Raw genomic sequence first — 13,013 nt, forward strand, 5'->3', positions numbered from 1 at the left:
AGACAACATCATTCTAGACACCAATAGGAACAATTCCATTTCTCCCCCTCCACAAATTGCAATAGTGTGAAGAGCAATCAGTGGTATTTAGTGAGTGTTTACTTTGTGCTGAATACTATACTAAGCAAATGGAAAAGTACAATGCATTTCGTAGACTCCATTCCTGTTCTTGAGGACTAGCTACCCTACTAAAGCTCTGTGAAACATTAAGGTGGTCATAAATCTGAAAATGAAGCACAGAAAGTTGAAGTATGAAACCCAGAGGATGATACAGAATAAATAGTCAGGGCTGAAGCTTTTGTTAAGAATATGATTATTAGTTTTTTTATTATTTTAAACCAATCCTACCTGTACTCCTGCTGTGAAATTCTTTCTTTCCACTGTCTCACTTGTTTTCCAATATTGAAAATATGAAGTTTCGTTCCAAATAATTCCAATGATGTCATCTAAAGAGACCTGTAGCTCAGCCCTCCAAGTACAATTGTTTAAAGGATAGGTAATAAGAAATTAAAAATAGAATCTACAGAGCCATTAGCACAAGAGCAATGAACACTATGAGAAGAATTTGAGAACTGGCAGATAGAGCTCTTCTTACAAACATCTCATCAATGAAAATGCTCCTCAGCTAGGCATAATCGAGAAAATGTCAAAGGTATGCACCATCTGTTAATGGTTAGTTCCAGAATGCCAAGGAGATCTCTTTGAATAGAAAATAATCATTAGAGCAATTGGGTTAGTCATCTTCATGTCAAGAAGGGTTTGAAGAGACCATTTCATTCATCATTGCTTAATGGATTCTTTGGAGGTTTGTTTGTTTATTTTCCACTGACATAAAAAAACAGAAGAAAAATGTTTTACTTTGACCTTGAACAATATCCATGGAAAAAGTCCATTTTAAGACCAGTATAAAGGCAAGTATAGGAGCTGTAGCAACAGGCTCTTGGCTTAATCCCTGAATTTCATTCCTGTGAACCTCTTTTTCCTTCTCTAATATTTTATTTCCTGAATTCCCACCTTTCTCCAAGAGTCTTTTCTGCAGTACATTCCTGTAGATCACACCTTAAAAAGGGTACAATATTGGTAGTCCATAATCCTTTTTAAATTTCTCATACTCCCCATTAAATGTCTCATTTTTTTCAATGTTTGTGATGTTTAGCTACGTGTCCATAGATGCCACTCTTGAACGACTGGAAACCTATTCATTCTACAGTTTGAGAAAACTGACTCACATGTAAGTAAAATGAAAAATGATCTGATCTTACTTCTGAAAGGACCACCATTATTCCTGGTTTTTTTTTCGCATTGTACTCCCTCAAGTGCTTAGTAGAGTTGCTCTACACACAGTTAATGCTCAATGAATACAATTGAATTATTTCATACTTTCAAGAGTATCTTTTTTTAAAAAGAAACATCTTTGTCAGTATTTCTCTTAGACTCCTTTCCTTGGTATTTTTATATACTCCTGGAACCATTTCTGCTATTAGCCTTATTATTTCTTCTATCCCTTAGCCTCTTTTTCTCTTGTAGATACTCAAATTTTTTTTTATTTGTATTTACAAATAATTTGTTTGTATTTTACACTGTCTTCATCTATCTGCAAACTGCTGGAACACCCAATAGAGTGTAAAGGAACTGAGGTGGGAAGAGAGGGATTTAGATTCTAGTCTTGGCTCTACTTTTTATTAACGGTAATTAAGTGCTTACTATGTGTCAAGCTCTATTCTAAGCATTGTGGTAAATACAAGTTAATCAGGCCATACACAGTCCCTGTCCCTAATGGAGCTCACAGTCTATTGAATCCTCCTTTTACAGTTGAAGAAACTGAGGCTCAGAGAAGTTAAGTGATCTGTCCAAGGTCACACAGCTGGCAAGTGGCCGAGCTCGGATTAGAGCTCAGTTCCTCTGATTTCCAGGCCTTTGCTTTTTCCACAAGGTTATGCTGTTTCTCTTTGGCTTCCTTGTGACCCAGGACAAATTACTGAACTACTGTGTGCCTCAGTACACAGTATAAAAGGAGGATAGTCATTAGCTAACTCTGTGTCATTACATCATATGAATATTCTCATTTCCTTAACTCTAAACCGTTTTTCTTCCTCCTCCTGTTTCTTTAATCCATCTCCACTCTTCTTGTGCTTATTTCTTCCTGTCTGTAGAACAGGTTTAACTTCTTGAGTGATAATTTCAATGATAGGGTGAAAGCCAGTGTAAAAGATGATGTTAGGAATTTAGATTTAATTATTAGTTTTTACAGCCATTCAAATTAATCACTGAGTCCATTAGCTGTTGAACTTCACTTTTGCTTTTCTTTTCCATCTTTGAAATGTAATTAGTGAAAAATGAATCCTTTTGGTATTTTATCATAGTTAATCATTTTAATAATGAGGTTTTCACCATTTTCCTACAGGGATAGAGAGGAGGCTAAAAATGACTAGAAGTCTATGATATTTTACTTGGACATGGCTAGCATTACTATATTGCCTCGCCTCCACCTGTCATATATTTTAAAGACTTGGGAAAATAACTTCCTAGAGGTTCTATTATTTAGCCATAGAGAATAGTCAATTCCCCTAATGAACATATGCCTTGAATGTAGATAATACCAGGAAAAAAATGCATTTCACTGACATTTTTCCCCTCTGAAATAAACCTTGTTTTTCAAGTTTTCTAATCTGTCAAAGGGTTTGTTTTGTAGGCTGGTGAAAGTTCAGGAACTGACAGGACATTTTCTGGGCAGAATTGATCCCATTATATCGATTTTCACCTGCAAAAGACCCAGCTCAGATGATAGAATGACTGTAGCTTGGATGGATATGAAATGAAAGGTTTTTTAACCAGGTAGGACACAAAACATAAGGCTTAAGTAAACACTCAGAACTAATATGTGAGTTTTCCTTTTTTTTCTGGCTATATGATTCAAGCATCCTGATTTGTTTAAGAGAAATGAGATGTTTAATTTTCCATAATTGCAGCATGAGAGAATAGGAAAGTTCAAATATGGATAGTTAGAAAGTTTAAGGGTCCTTATCTAAAATATCAGGATATATTGCTCTATTACTGGTGTTTACTGAAATGCTTCATCTCTACAGAACATCATCTCTGAAAGAACTTTTCAGTGTTATCTCTCTTTCAGACTAAATGTCAGACCTTTTTCTCAGTGGGTGCTCTCCTTTGTCTTTTCAGTTGAAGTGAATTTGGTATGCAGGAAGTTGAAGTAGAGATGAGCACATTACATGAACTCAGTTGTGCTGCACATCTCTGAGCCTAGCTCTGCCATTGCCCTTCACTCTAAGCAGTGGACTCCATTGACCTAATTGACTTTTCATCCATCCAGATTATATTTAGGTTCTGCTTTGGACTGTCAGTAGATAGACCCTAGGTCATGGTACAAAACCACCAAACAAGTTAATGGGGAGATGGTTGGAATGTGACTCGATAACATTCTCAAGGGGAAAGGTTACTTCTGGTGACATTCTCTAGGGAAGAAGCAGATACAGGAAATATACAGCCCCTTAGATTTCCAGGATTGCTATTCACTAGATCTTTGATTCAAACTTAGGTCTAGTGAAGGCACATCTCTTCCAAGAGGCCTTCCCTGACTAAGCCCGCCTTTCCTCTTCTCCCACTTCCTTCTGTCACCCTGACTTGCTCCCTTTATTCATCCCCCCTCCCAGCTCCTCAGCACTTAATTACATATCTCTACTTTATTTATATTAATGTCTGTTTTCCCCTGTGGACTTTAAGCTCATTATGGGCAGGGAATGGATCTTTTTATTGTTGTATTGTTCTCTCCCAAGGGCTTAGTACAGTGCTCTGCACACAGTAAGTGCTCAGTGAATACGATTGAATCAATGAATGAATAATAAAGATGGAGCTGTTATGATTGGGAGTTCAAAACTGCCATTGATACAGTCAGTCAGTTAACCGTACTTATTGAGCGCTTTCTGTGGGCAGAGCACTGTACTAAGCGATTGGGAGAGTACAATATAACGTTAAACAGACACATTCCCTGCCCATGATGAATATACAGTCTAGAGGGGGATCCATTTCCTGGAAGGTGGCTTTTTAAGCCAACTATGGGCTGGAACTCTAGTACAGGTGAACTCCTTTAATGAATGGTCATGATGGGTTTTTTGCAGGTTTTTGAGAAAATTGCTTATTTTTCTTCACGTGTGCCCACTGCAATGTGCACAAATTAAATGTAGATAATAACTCCCCCCTCTAGACTATAAGCTCAATGTGGGCAGGTAATGTGTCTGTTTATGGTTGTATTGTACTCTCCCAAGCACTTAGTACAGTGCTCTGCACACAGTAAGTGCTCAGTAAATATGATTGAATGCATGAATGAATGAACTTCCGAAAGTAAATTCAGGGCAGAATTCTTTGTTAAGAAGATCTGGGGAGAAAATCAGTTCCTCTGGGACTGAAAATCCGATCTGTAAACTCCGGGCATTATGGAGAGCTCAGCAGGCTGAGGGTGTCTGTCGGTGTTTACGTGAACAGGTAGAGTGGTGTTGGTGCCTGTACTTCAACTATATTATCCTTTGAAAATCAGGCATTTCCACCTTCCTCTTAGAAAGACTCAATGCCATAGAGCTGCAACTGCATTTGCAGTGCTTATTTTTAAAAAGAATGTTGTCTTCAGAGACATTTTCAACCTTTTCAATGTTTTCTTGCCTTAACTAAGTGGAACCTATGTATCCTTTGGGACTCTGAGTGAAAGAATGGGTAATGCCACTCCTCTGAGGGAGTTTTTTTGGTTCATCAGTGACAGTCAACATTAGAAAAATGCACTCGCTATTGGCTTTCTGTCCACTGCCAACTACAAAAACAACAAACAATTTAGTACAGTTTAAAAGAACCACAAAAACACATGGATCAGTCAGCCAGACGACTTGGAGAATTTTCAACTTTCATAATGTGAGATCTCTTATGGAAAGTCTTTTTGAAATGTGAGAGTTTCCCTGAAACTCCTCCAAAAACCTGAAATTTGTAAACTCTTTTGGTGTCAACTATTGTAGGGTTGATTTCATTACTCTCTCAAGGACAAGAATTGCTAGATTATAAATATCTCCGTTGTATGTTTATTTTATGTTCTCCTGTTCCATAATGTGTCTGGTGTGCTGCTACTAAAATAATATTCAACAGTGATTATCAAAGAATTTGTTTAAAACAGACTGGAGCGTGAAGCCACTTTTATGTCTCTGAGAGGAAGAGTGATACCTGTTCAAGGGTGGGAGTGTTGTTTTTTTAGTTAATCATCTTTCAACTGGTTTCTTTTTTTAACCTGGAATCCTTTTCACATTATTTTAGGGGATTGTAGGAGTATTTAGTTCACATGAAAAGGGGAGACTATGTCATTGTCAGAGTAGGTACCATGCAAGCTTCTTCTGATCAATCAATCAATGGTATGTATTGAGCACTTACTGTGTGCAGAACACTGTACTAAGCGCTTGGGAGAATATACTATAACAGAGTTGGTAGACACATTCCCAGCCCACAAGGATCGTACAGTCTAGAAGGAGGAGCTTAGAGTCGACAATCAACTCTGTTCTCTTATTTCATACTTTGTCTGAATCCCTCTCCTCTTGTTATGTCATCTTCCAGTTTACACTGTTCAGTCGGTCCTCGCCTGAATTTCCATTCCTGGTACCTAGCCTCAGTGGAATGACAGCCACCCTCAAATTGTGTTTCAGTCTGTTTCATCATTTTAGTGATGAACTATTGGTCAAGATCTATAATCAATATTGTCAATGGGCCGAATAATTTTGGGGAGTACTGACAGCCACGAGTAGTTTCCTCAGTTGTTGCAGATGATTGGATTGTTTCTCGATCCCAATCTGCCCTATCTCCTATCCTACACGACCCCAAATTTTAGATTTCTGGTTTCTCATCTCATTTTGGCTTCAGGTTAGGAGGATTTGTGTGCCTGCCACAAGGCTGATTTCACTGAGTGAGTGAGATCTCAGAAGGATGGTTTTTTGGCTCTTCCCAAGATTGGATATGGAGGTTTAGAGAAATAAAAACAAAACAGAGGGCCCCTCCCTCCCCTCCACCCAAAGCAATAAGAGGCTGGATTAAGTCAATCGGTTGTGGGCCAAAATGTTGTTAGCTGATTAATGGAGGAGCTGACTGCCCAGTTACAAGTTCCACTTCAATTTTCCTTCCATTGGAAACCTAAGAAAGGTGAATTACAGATTGACAAAATATTGCTCAATTAGATATCTAGTTGTTTTGGATGGTTTATTTTTTTTTATTTTTATTTATTTTTCCCCAAGGATGGGTAATGAAGGGGTCAAGAGTACAAGCTTTTTCCAAGGTCTTTCTGTCTCTCTCCCGAATGACCCAGTCCTCCCCATTGCCCCTTTCCAAAACCCAGTTGGAACTGGAAGAAATAGTCCCGCATTAGGAGGGGCTTAATTGGAGAATAAGCTTCTTTGGGAAGGAACACAGCCTAGTGGAAAGATCACAAGCCTGGTAGTCAGAGGATCTGCACTCTCATTCCAGCCCCACAATTTATGTGCTGTGTGACCTTTGGCAAATCACTTAACTTCTCTATGCCTCAATTCCCTCACGGGTAAAATAAGGATTAAGACTGGTAGCCCCATGCGGGATATGGATGTGTCCAACCTTATTAGCTTGTATGTAACCTAGCACATAGTATAATGTCTGGCACATAGCAAGCACTTAACAATTGCCATTCTAAGAGGGTATTCAAAATCTAATAGGGAAGTCCATGTCCTCTTTCAGAAGGAAGCAACTTTGACCAGGTCTGACATCTTCCAGTGACGAAAAGAGGTCTATGATAACACTGGGATGCATTTCTGCTCTTATGCACATCTTTCATCATCACCCTCATTCCTAAAAAGGAGAGACATTATGCATCCCAGAGATTGACAACACGAAGACCACCCTGCTATTTAAGCTCCCTTCAGTGATTAAAAAATAGCATCCACCCTGCAAAGTCAATACCCACCATATTGTTACTCGAGGGATCTTGAGTTACCAGTGATGCTGATGCAAGCAGTGGGTCTGTTGAGGGGGGTGATTTATGAAAAAGGAGGTCATTAGTTGGAAGGTTGTTCTGATGCATATTTAGTCTCATACCAGGCTAACATTTTCTCCTCGATGCTTGGACTCCTGCGTCCGGGAATGGCTCTAGAGGTAGGTGACCCATGGGGGTATGGCTGGTAGAGCTTGGAGATTCCCAGCTGCAGCCCAGAGCTGGGGAAGGCACGTGGCTCTCGGTCCTGCCTCTTTATCATCAGGGGAGGTAGGAGGGGCAGAAATGGAGGGGCCCGCAAACTTGGTGTCATCCTTGACTCGTCTCTCTCATTCACCCCACACATCCTATCCGTTACCAAGACCTGCCGGTTTCACCTTTACAATATCGCCAAGATCCGCCCTTTCCTCTCCACCCAAACGGCTACCTTACTGCTACGGGCTCTCGTTATATCCCGGCTAGACTACTGTGTCAGCCTTCTCTCTGATCTCCCTTCCTCCTCTCTCGCCCCGCTCCAGTCTATTCTTCACTCCGCTGCCCGGCTCATCTTCCTGCAGAAACGATCTGGGCATGTCACTCCCCTTCTTAAACAACTCCAGTGGTTGCCTATCAACCTCCGCTCCAAACAAAAACTCCTCACTCTAGGCTTCAAGGCTCTACATCACCTTGCCCCTTCCTACCTCTCCTCCCTTCTCTCTTTCTACCGCCCACCCCGCACGCTCCGCTCCTCTGCCACCCACCTCCTCACCGTCCCTCGGTCTCGCCTATCCCGCCATCGACCCCTGGGCCACGTCCTCCCGCGGTCCTGGAACACCCTCCCTCCTCACCTCCGCCAAACTGATTCTCTTTCCCTTTTCAAAACCCTACTTAAAACTCACCTCCTCCAAGAGACCTTCCCAGACTGAGCTCCCCTTCTCCCTGTACTCTCTCTACCACCCCCCTTCACCTCTCCACAGCTTAACCCTCTTTTCCCCCCATTTCCCTCTGCTCCTCCCCCTCTCCCTTCCCATCCCCTCAGCACTGTACTTGTCCGCTCAACTGTATATATTTTCATTACCCTATTTATTTTGTTAATGAAATGTACATCGCCTTGATTCTATTTAGTTGCCATTGTTTTTACGAGATGTTCTTCCCCTTGACTCTATTTATTGCCATTGTTCTTGTCTGTCTTTCTCCCCCAATTAGACTGTAAACCCGTCAAATGGCAGGGACTGTATCTGTTGCCGACTTGTTCATTCCAAGCGCTTAGTACAGTGCTCTGCACATAGTAAGCGCTCAATAAATACTATTGAATGAATGAATGAATGAATGAAATGGGATTTGAATACTAAGCTTCCAGAACGTCTGTAAGATGCCACCCTGCTATTCAGTCCATGTCCTCTCGAGCCTCAGGCCTGTTGTTGCAGTCAGTCTATTGTCCTGCCTCATCCAACTACTGTGGAATAGTAGACCCTGGAGGGTGTAGAAAGATCAGCTAGACAAATTGGGCCTGAGGCTAGGTCAGATCATCAAATGTTTGGATGATCAAACTGAATGAGAGAACCCAATTAGAATTACACGGGATCTTATCTCGTGCTACCTCCAGTTCTACCATAGAGCAAATCATTCCAGGAAGTTAGGCTTATGTAACTATTATATTTTCAATATGTCATTTTCAATTATATAGTTCAGCTAGCTTCTCTGTCTCTTTTTTCTTTCATTATCTTTCTCTCTCTCTCTTTCTCTTTCTCTCTCTCTCTCTCTCCTGTAGTCTATATACTGACAGTTTTCCTCCCCATTAATTGTTGATTCATTCAGTCGTATTTATTGAGCACTTACTGTATGCACAGCACTGGGCAGGAGCCCGTTCTTGGGTAGGGATTGTCTCTATTTGTAGCCAAATGGTACTTTCCAAGCACTTAGTACAGTGCTCTGCACACAGTAAGCACTCAACAAATATGATTGAATGAATGAATGAATGAATGAATGAAAAAAAAGAAAATGTAACTCAATCCAGATACTTCTGTTCTTTCAAGAAAGCCCTGGCTAAAGGTTTTGGGGGTTTCAGAGGATTTCACTTTTACCTTACTGAACCTGTCTTCCATTATCACAGATCACGAAGAGTAAGATACATAGCTCACAACTTGGGAACAAAAAGGACAGAGAGGGTCTCTGACTTTTCCATTCCCTAGTCTTGTTGATCTGGGCAGCTTTATCATGGTTCCAAAGAGCCAGCGGGCTGGTAGGAGAGAGAGCAGGCTGTGCAATTCCTATGAATATCTCTCTCGATACCCTCCTCCATCTTATGTTGCCAAGGAAACCTTCTGGCCATTATCCTTCATGCCATTTCTCTAAATCACTCCTGGGCTAGATTTATGTTGTCACTGTGATTAATACTGTTATTGATGATAATGATGATGATGTTGGTATTTGTGCTCAAACGATACTAAAATATTTTCATTTTTTGGCTTCTTATAAAGAAAATCTCCTTGTAAATACAATAGCCCCAAATCCACAATTCCAATTCCACTAACACAATAGCTCAATCCTTGTCAGTCAAGGGAATGATTGCAGGGAAAGAAATAACACATCTTTCTTTAGAGAGATTATTGTACTTATTGTTGTACCTCTATGGGAAAGGACCCAGTGTCAATTCCCTTGTCTGGTGCACTGCTGCAATTCATTTGCACAATCCACTCTTGAATGTGTTACACCTTACTTTGTTTTGTTTCAATGTATTCTTTCAGCTTGTTCATTTTCACTTTTGCAGAGAAATACGGAATGTCAAAAATTTAATTCAGATAGATCCAGATGCCTTTAAGAACTTACCACTGTTAAAATTCCTGTAAGTAATTAAATCATGTCCTTCCATTGGGGGATGGAGGGCGGGGGGTGGGCGGTAGTGTGGGAGCCACTGGAGAGAAACTGTGATGTCTATCAATCAGTTGTATTTGTTGAATGCTTACTGTTTGCAGAGCATTATACTAAGAACTTGGGAGAGTACCTACCGTAGAACAGAGTTGTTAGATGTGTACCCTGCCCACAAAGAGCTTACAGGCTAGAAGGGGATATAGACATTAAAATTAATTCTGTGGGGCTGAGGGTGGGGTGAATAAAGGATACAAATGCAAATACAAAGGCTGTGCAGAAGGGAGAGGGAGTAGGGTCAGTAAGTCAATGGTATTTGTTGAAGCTTATAGCAGAGTTAGTAAACATGTTCTCTGCCCACACTGAGCTTATTGTAGGGGAAATGAGGACTTAGTGGGGGAAGTTCTCTTGGAAGATTTGTGATTTTAATAAGGCTTTGAAGGTGGGAAGAGTGGTTGCCTGTCAGATATGAAGTGGGGAGTGACTTCCAAGCCAGAGATAGGATGTAAGCAAGGGATAGGTGGTGAGATCAAGTGTCAGTGAGTAAGTTGGCATTAGAGAAGTGAAATGAGCATGTTGGGTTGTAGTAGGAAATCAGCGAGATAAGAGAAGAGGGGGCAAGGTGATTGAATGCTTTAAACCCAATATCAGACTTGCTTTAAACCCAGTGATAAGGCTTCCAAAGAGAGAGCCTGAATCCCTGATGATCTGGCTCCTCAGACAGGACACTTAAAGGTTTTGAAAATCCCAACTACTGTCTGCCACCTCTCTAAACTCTGTGCAGCCAAAGAGACTTGGGTTCCACCCCTGAGCTCTGTAGGGGGAATGACCTCGCCAGCCTCAAAGACGTGAAATCTGATGTTGACAATGCAGCCATGCTGTCGAAATGGGTGTTCTAGTTTTCCAAATAGCTGGTTGGTTTTAGGCTTTCCCCAAAACAGGTACCCAGGAGCCACTTGAATCAATCAATAACATTTTATGGAACATCTATCAATAATATTTATTGAGCTTTTGGTCTGTGCTGAGCACTGTACTAAGTGTCTGGGAGGGTACACTGTAGCCTAGTACCATGGGCCTTGGAGTCAGAAGGACCTGGGTTCTAATCCTGCTCTGCCACTTGTCTGCTGTGTGACCGTAAGTCACAACTTCTCTGTGCCTCAATTACCTCATCTATAAAATGGGGGTTAAGACTGTGAGCCCTATATGGGGCAGAGGCTGTATCCAATCAGCTGAACGTGCTGACCCCAGCGCTTAGTACAGTACCTGGAACATAGTAAGCACTTAACAAATACCACTGTACTCTCCCAAGTGTTTAGTACAATGCTCCACATGTAATAAGCACTCCCAAAAAAAAGATTGATTTTTAAAAAAGTAGACATGATCCCTACTCTCAAGGAATTTGTAATCTAATGAGGGTGACCTAAAATAAATTGTAAGGAGGGGAAAACATCTGAGTGGAAAGCATCTGAGTTTGAAGATAGGTACATAAGTGCTACAGTGGCAGGCATGAGTGCTGGAGAGGACCCAAGGACTTAAGTGAGCTGGATCTACTAAGTACAAAGCACTGTGCTTAATTTTTGGGAGAGATGCTGACTGTGGCATTTAAGTGCTTAACTATATGCCAAGCTCAGTACTAACCTCTAGGGAGGATACAAGTTAATCAGGCAGGATGTAGGTCCCATCCCATGTGTGCTCACAGTCTAGAAGCAAGATGCATGAACTCTATCCTCAAGGAGCTTCCCATTTAATGGGGAAGACAGTCAAAAGGTTTTTACTAATAGTGGGAGCAAGCAGAAGAACATGGATACAGCAGGTAATAGGGCAAATATGTCAGAATGAAATTGCTGAATCAAATTTCATGTATAAGTAAAATATCAATATTCAAATAAAAGTATACATAAGTCTTGAGGATAGGTATAAAATACATAAGTCCTAGTGATGGCTATTGAATTGATCTAACAGAGGCATTGCAAATAAATCAGGGAAGGCTTCCAGGAGGAAGTGTCTTTGTGGACAGTGAGAACTGTGGTCTGGTGGATTTGGGGTAGGGGTAGGGGTAGGGGTGGGAGAGAGAATTCCAGGAAAAAGGAATGGGTGGAAGGCCCAGTTAGGTGAGCTTGGGAGAAAGTCTCTGCTTGTCCTAAAAGCTAGCAATTTCAGCAGGACTTCAGTAATCCAGATGTGAAGCTGGAGTCAACCTTTTATTTATCTTGTCGGATTTTTCATCCATTTTTTTTTTATGCTTGGTATTTTGCCCAGTTTAAATCCTCTTTAGAGTTTGCAGTAATTGGTCAAACGTAGATTGCTGAAAAGACTTGATTCATATATTTTCCTGTGGCTCAATAAAACGCTTAAAAAAAAGTCCCGAAAAAGATAGAACCAGAATTAAAATCTCCAAATGAGGGATCTCATCTGAAAGTATCCACTGTAAACAGTGCTTTCCACCCAGCCCCTTCAGAGGAAAGCCTCGAAGACTTGGTCCATTATTTAAGGGGGAAGGTGATAAAAACAGACTAGTAGGCCTTGATAAACACTTAACAGCCACATCAAGAGAGGAAACAACTTATTTAGGAAAAGATAGATGGGTAGGTGGGTTTCTGAAAGAGTTTCCAAAACCAGACACCTATTTAGAGTCTGCCCACTGCCATCTTTGGGAATCAACATTGTAAACATAGAAGATTCCTGCATTCCTACTCACCCCATCTCTCAATCTGGCTAGAACTGGGCAGCAGACAGATCTAGGATTGTTTTGAGAGTGGAAGAAAGCAATGGTGACATGCAACATTAATGTTTCTACACATTAATAAGCTGGTTGCTGAATTTGATGAACGTTTTAGCCAGGAGTCCCCAGTCTAGTTACAACCACAATGCAAAAATGTGGCCACTCTCCTACCAAATGAGTTGCCCAACTGGCTCACAGGCAGTTTTTTCCAGAGTCACCTACTTGCAGTATACAGCTTCCTGTCCCACCATGCCACTGACAGACAGAACAAAAGGAGGTTTTGAGGCCCCCTCCATCTCCACTTAGGGACAAAATTGGGAAGAAATCTGCAGCACAGAAGCACCATAGCCCAGTGACTAAACTGTGCACCTGGGAGCCAGAGGACCTGGGTTCTAATCCTGACTCCACCATTGTGTGTGTGACCTTGAGCAAGTCATTTGATTT

The 13,013-nt window shown here is 41.1% G+C and overlaps 1 protein-coding gene across 1 annotated transcript in view; it reads left to right on the plus strand.

Moving 5' to 3' along the window:
- TSHR (thyroid stimulating hormone receptor) overlaps window positions 1-13,013 on the plus strand; it is a 94,173-nt gene that overhangs the window by 39,957 nt on the left and 41,203 nt on the right. The window contains exons 4-5 of the mRNA XM_029057588.2: window positions 1,157-1,231; window positions 9,750-9,824. Coding sequence (XP_028913421.1) covers window positions 1,157-1,231; window positions 9,750-9,824 — 150 coding nt within the window. The remainder of the gene's footprint in view (window positions 1-1,156; window positions 1,232-9,749; window positions 9,825-13,013) is intronic.

The sequence above is a fragment of the Ornithorhynchus anatinus genome, chromosome 1 (assembly GCF_004115215.2).
Source record: "Ornithorhynchus anatinus isolate Pmale09 chromosome 1, mOrnAna1.pri.v4, whole genome shotgun sequence".
NCBI lineage: Eukaryota > Metazoa > Chordata > Mammalia > Monotremata > Ornithorhynchidae > Ornithorhynchus > Ornithorhynchus anatinus.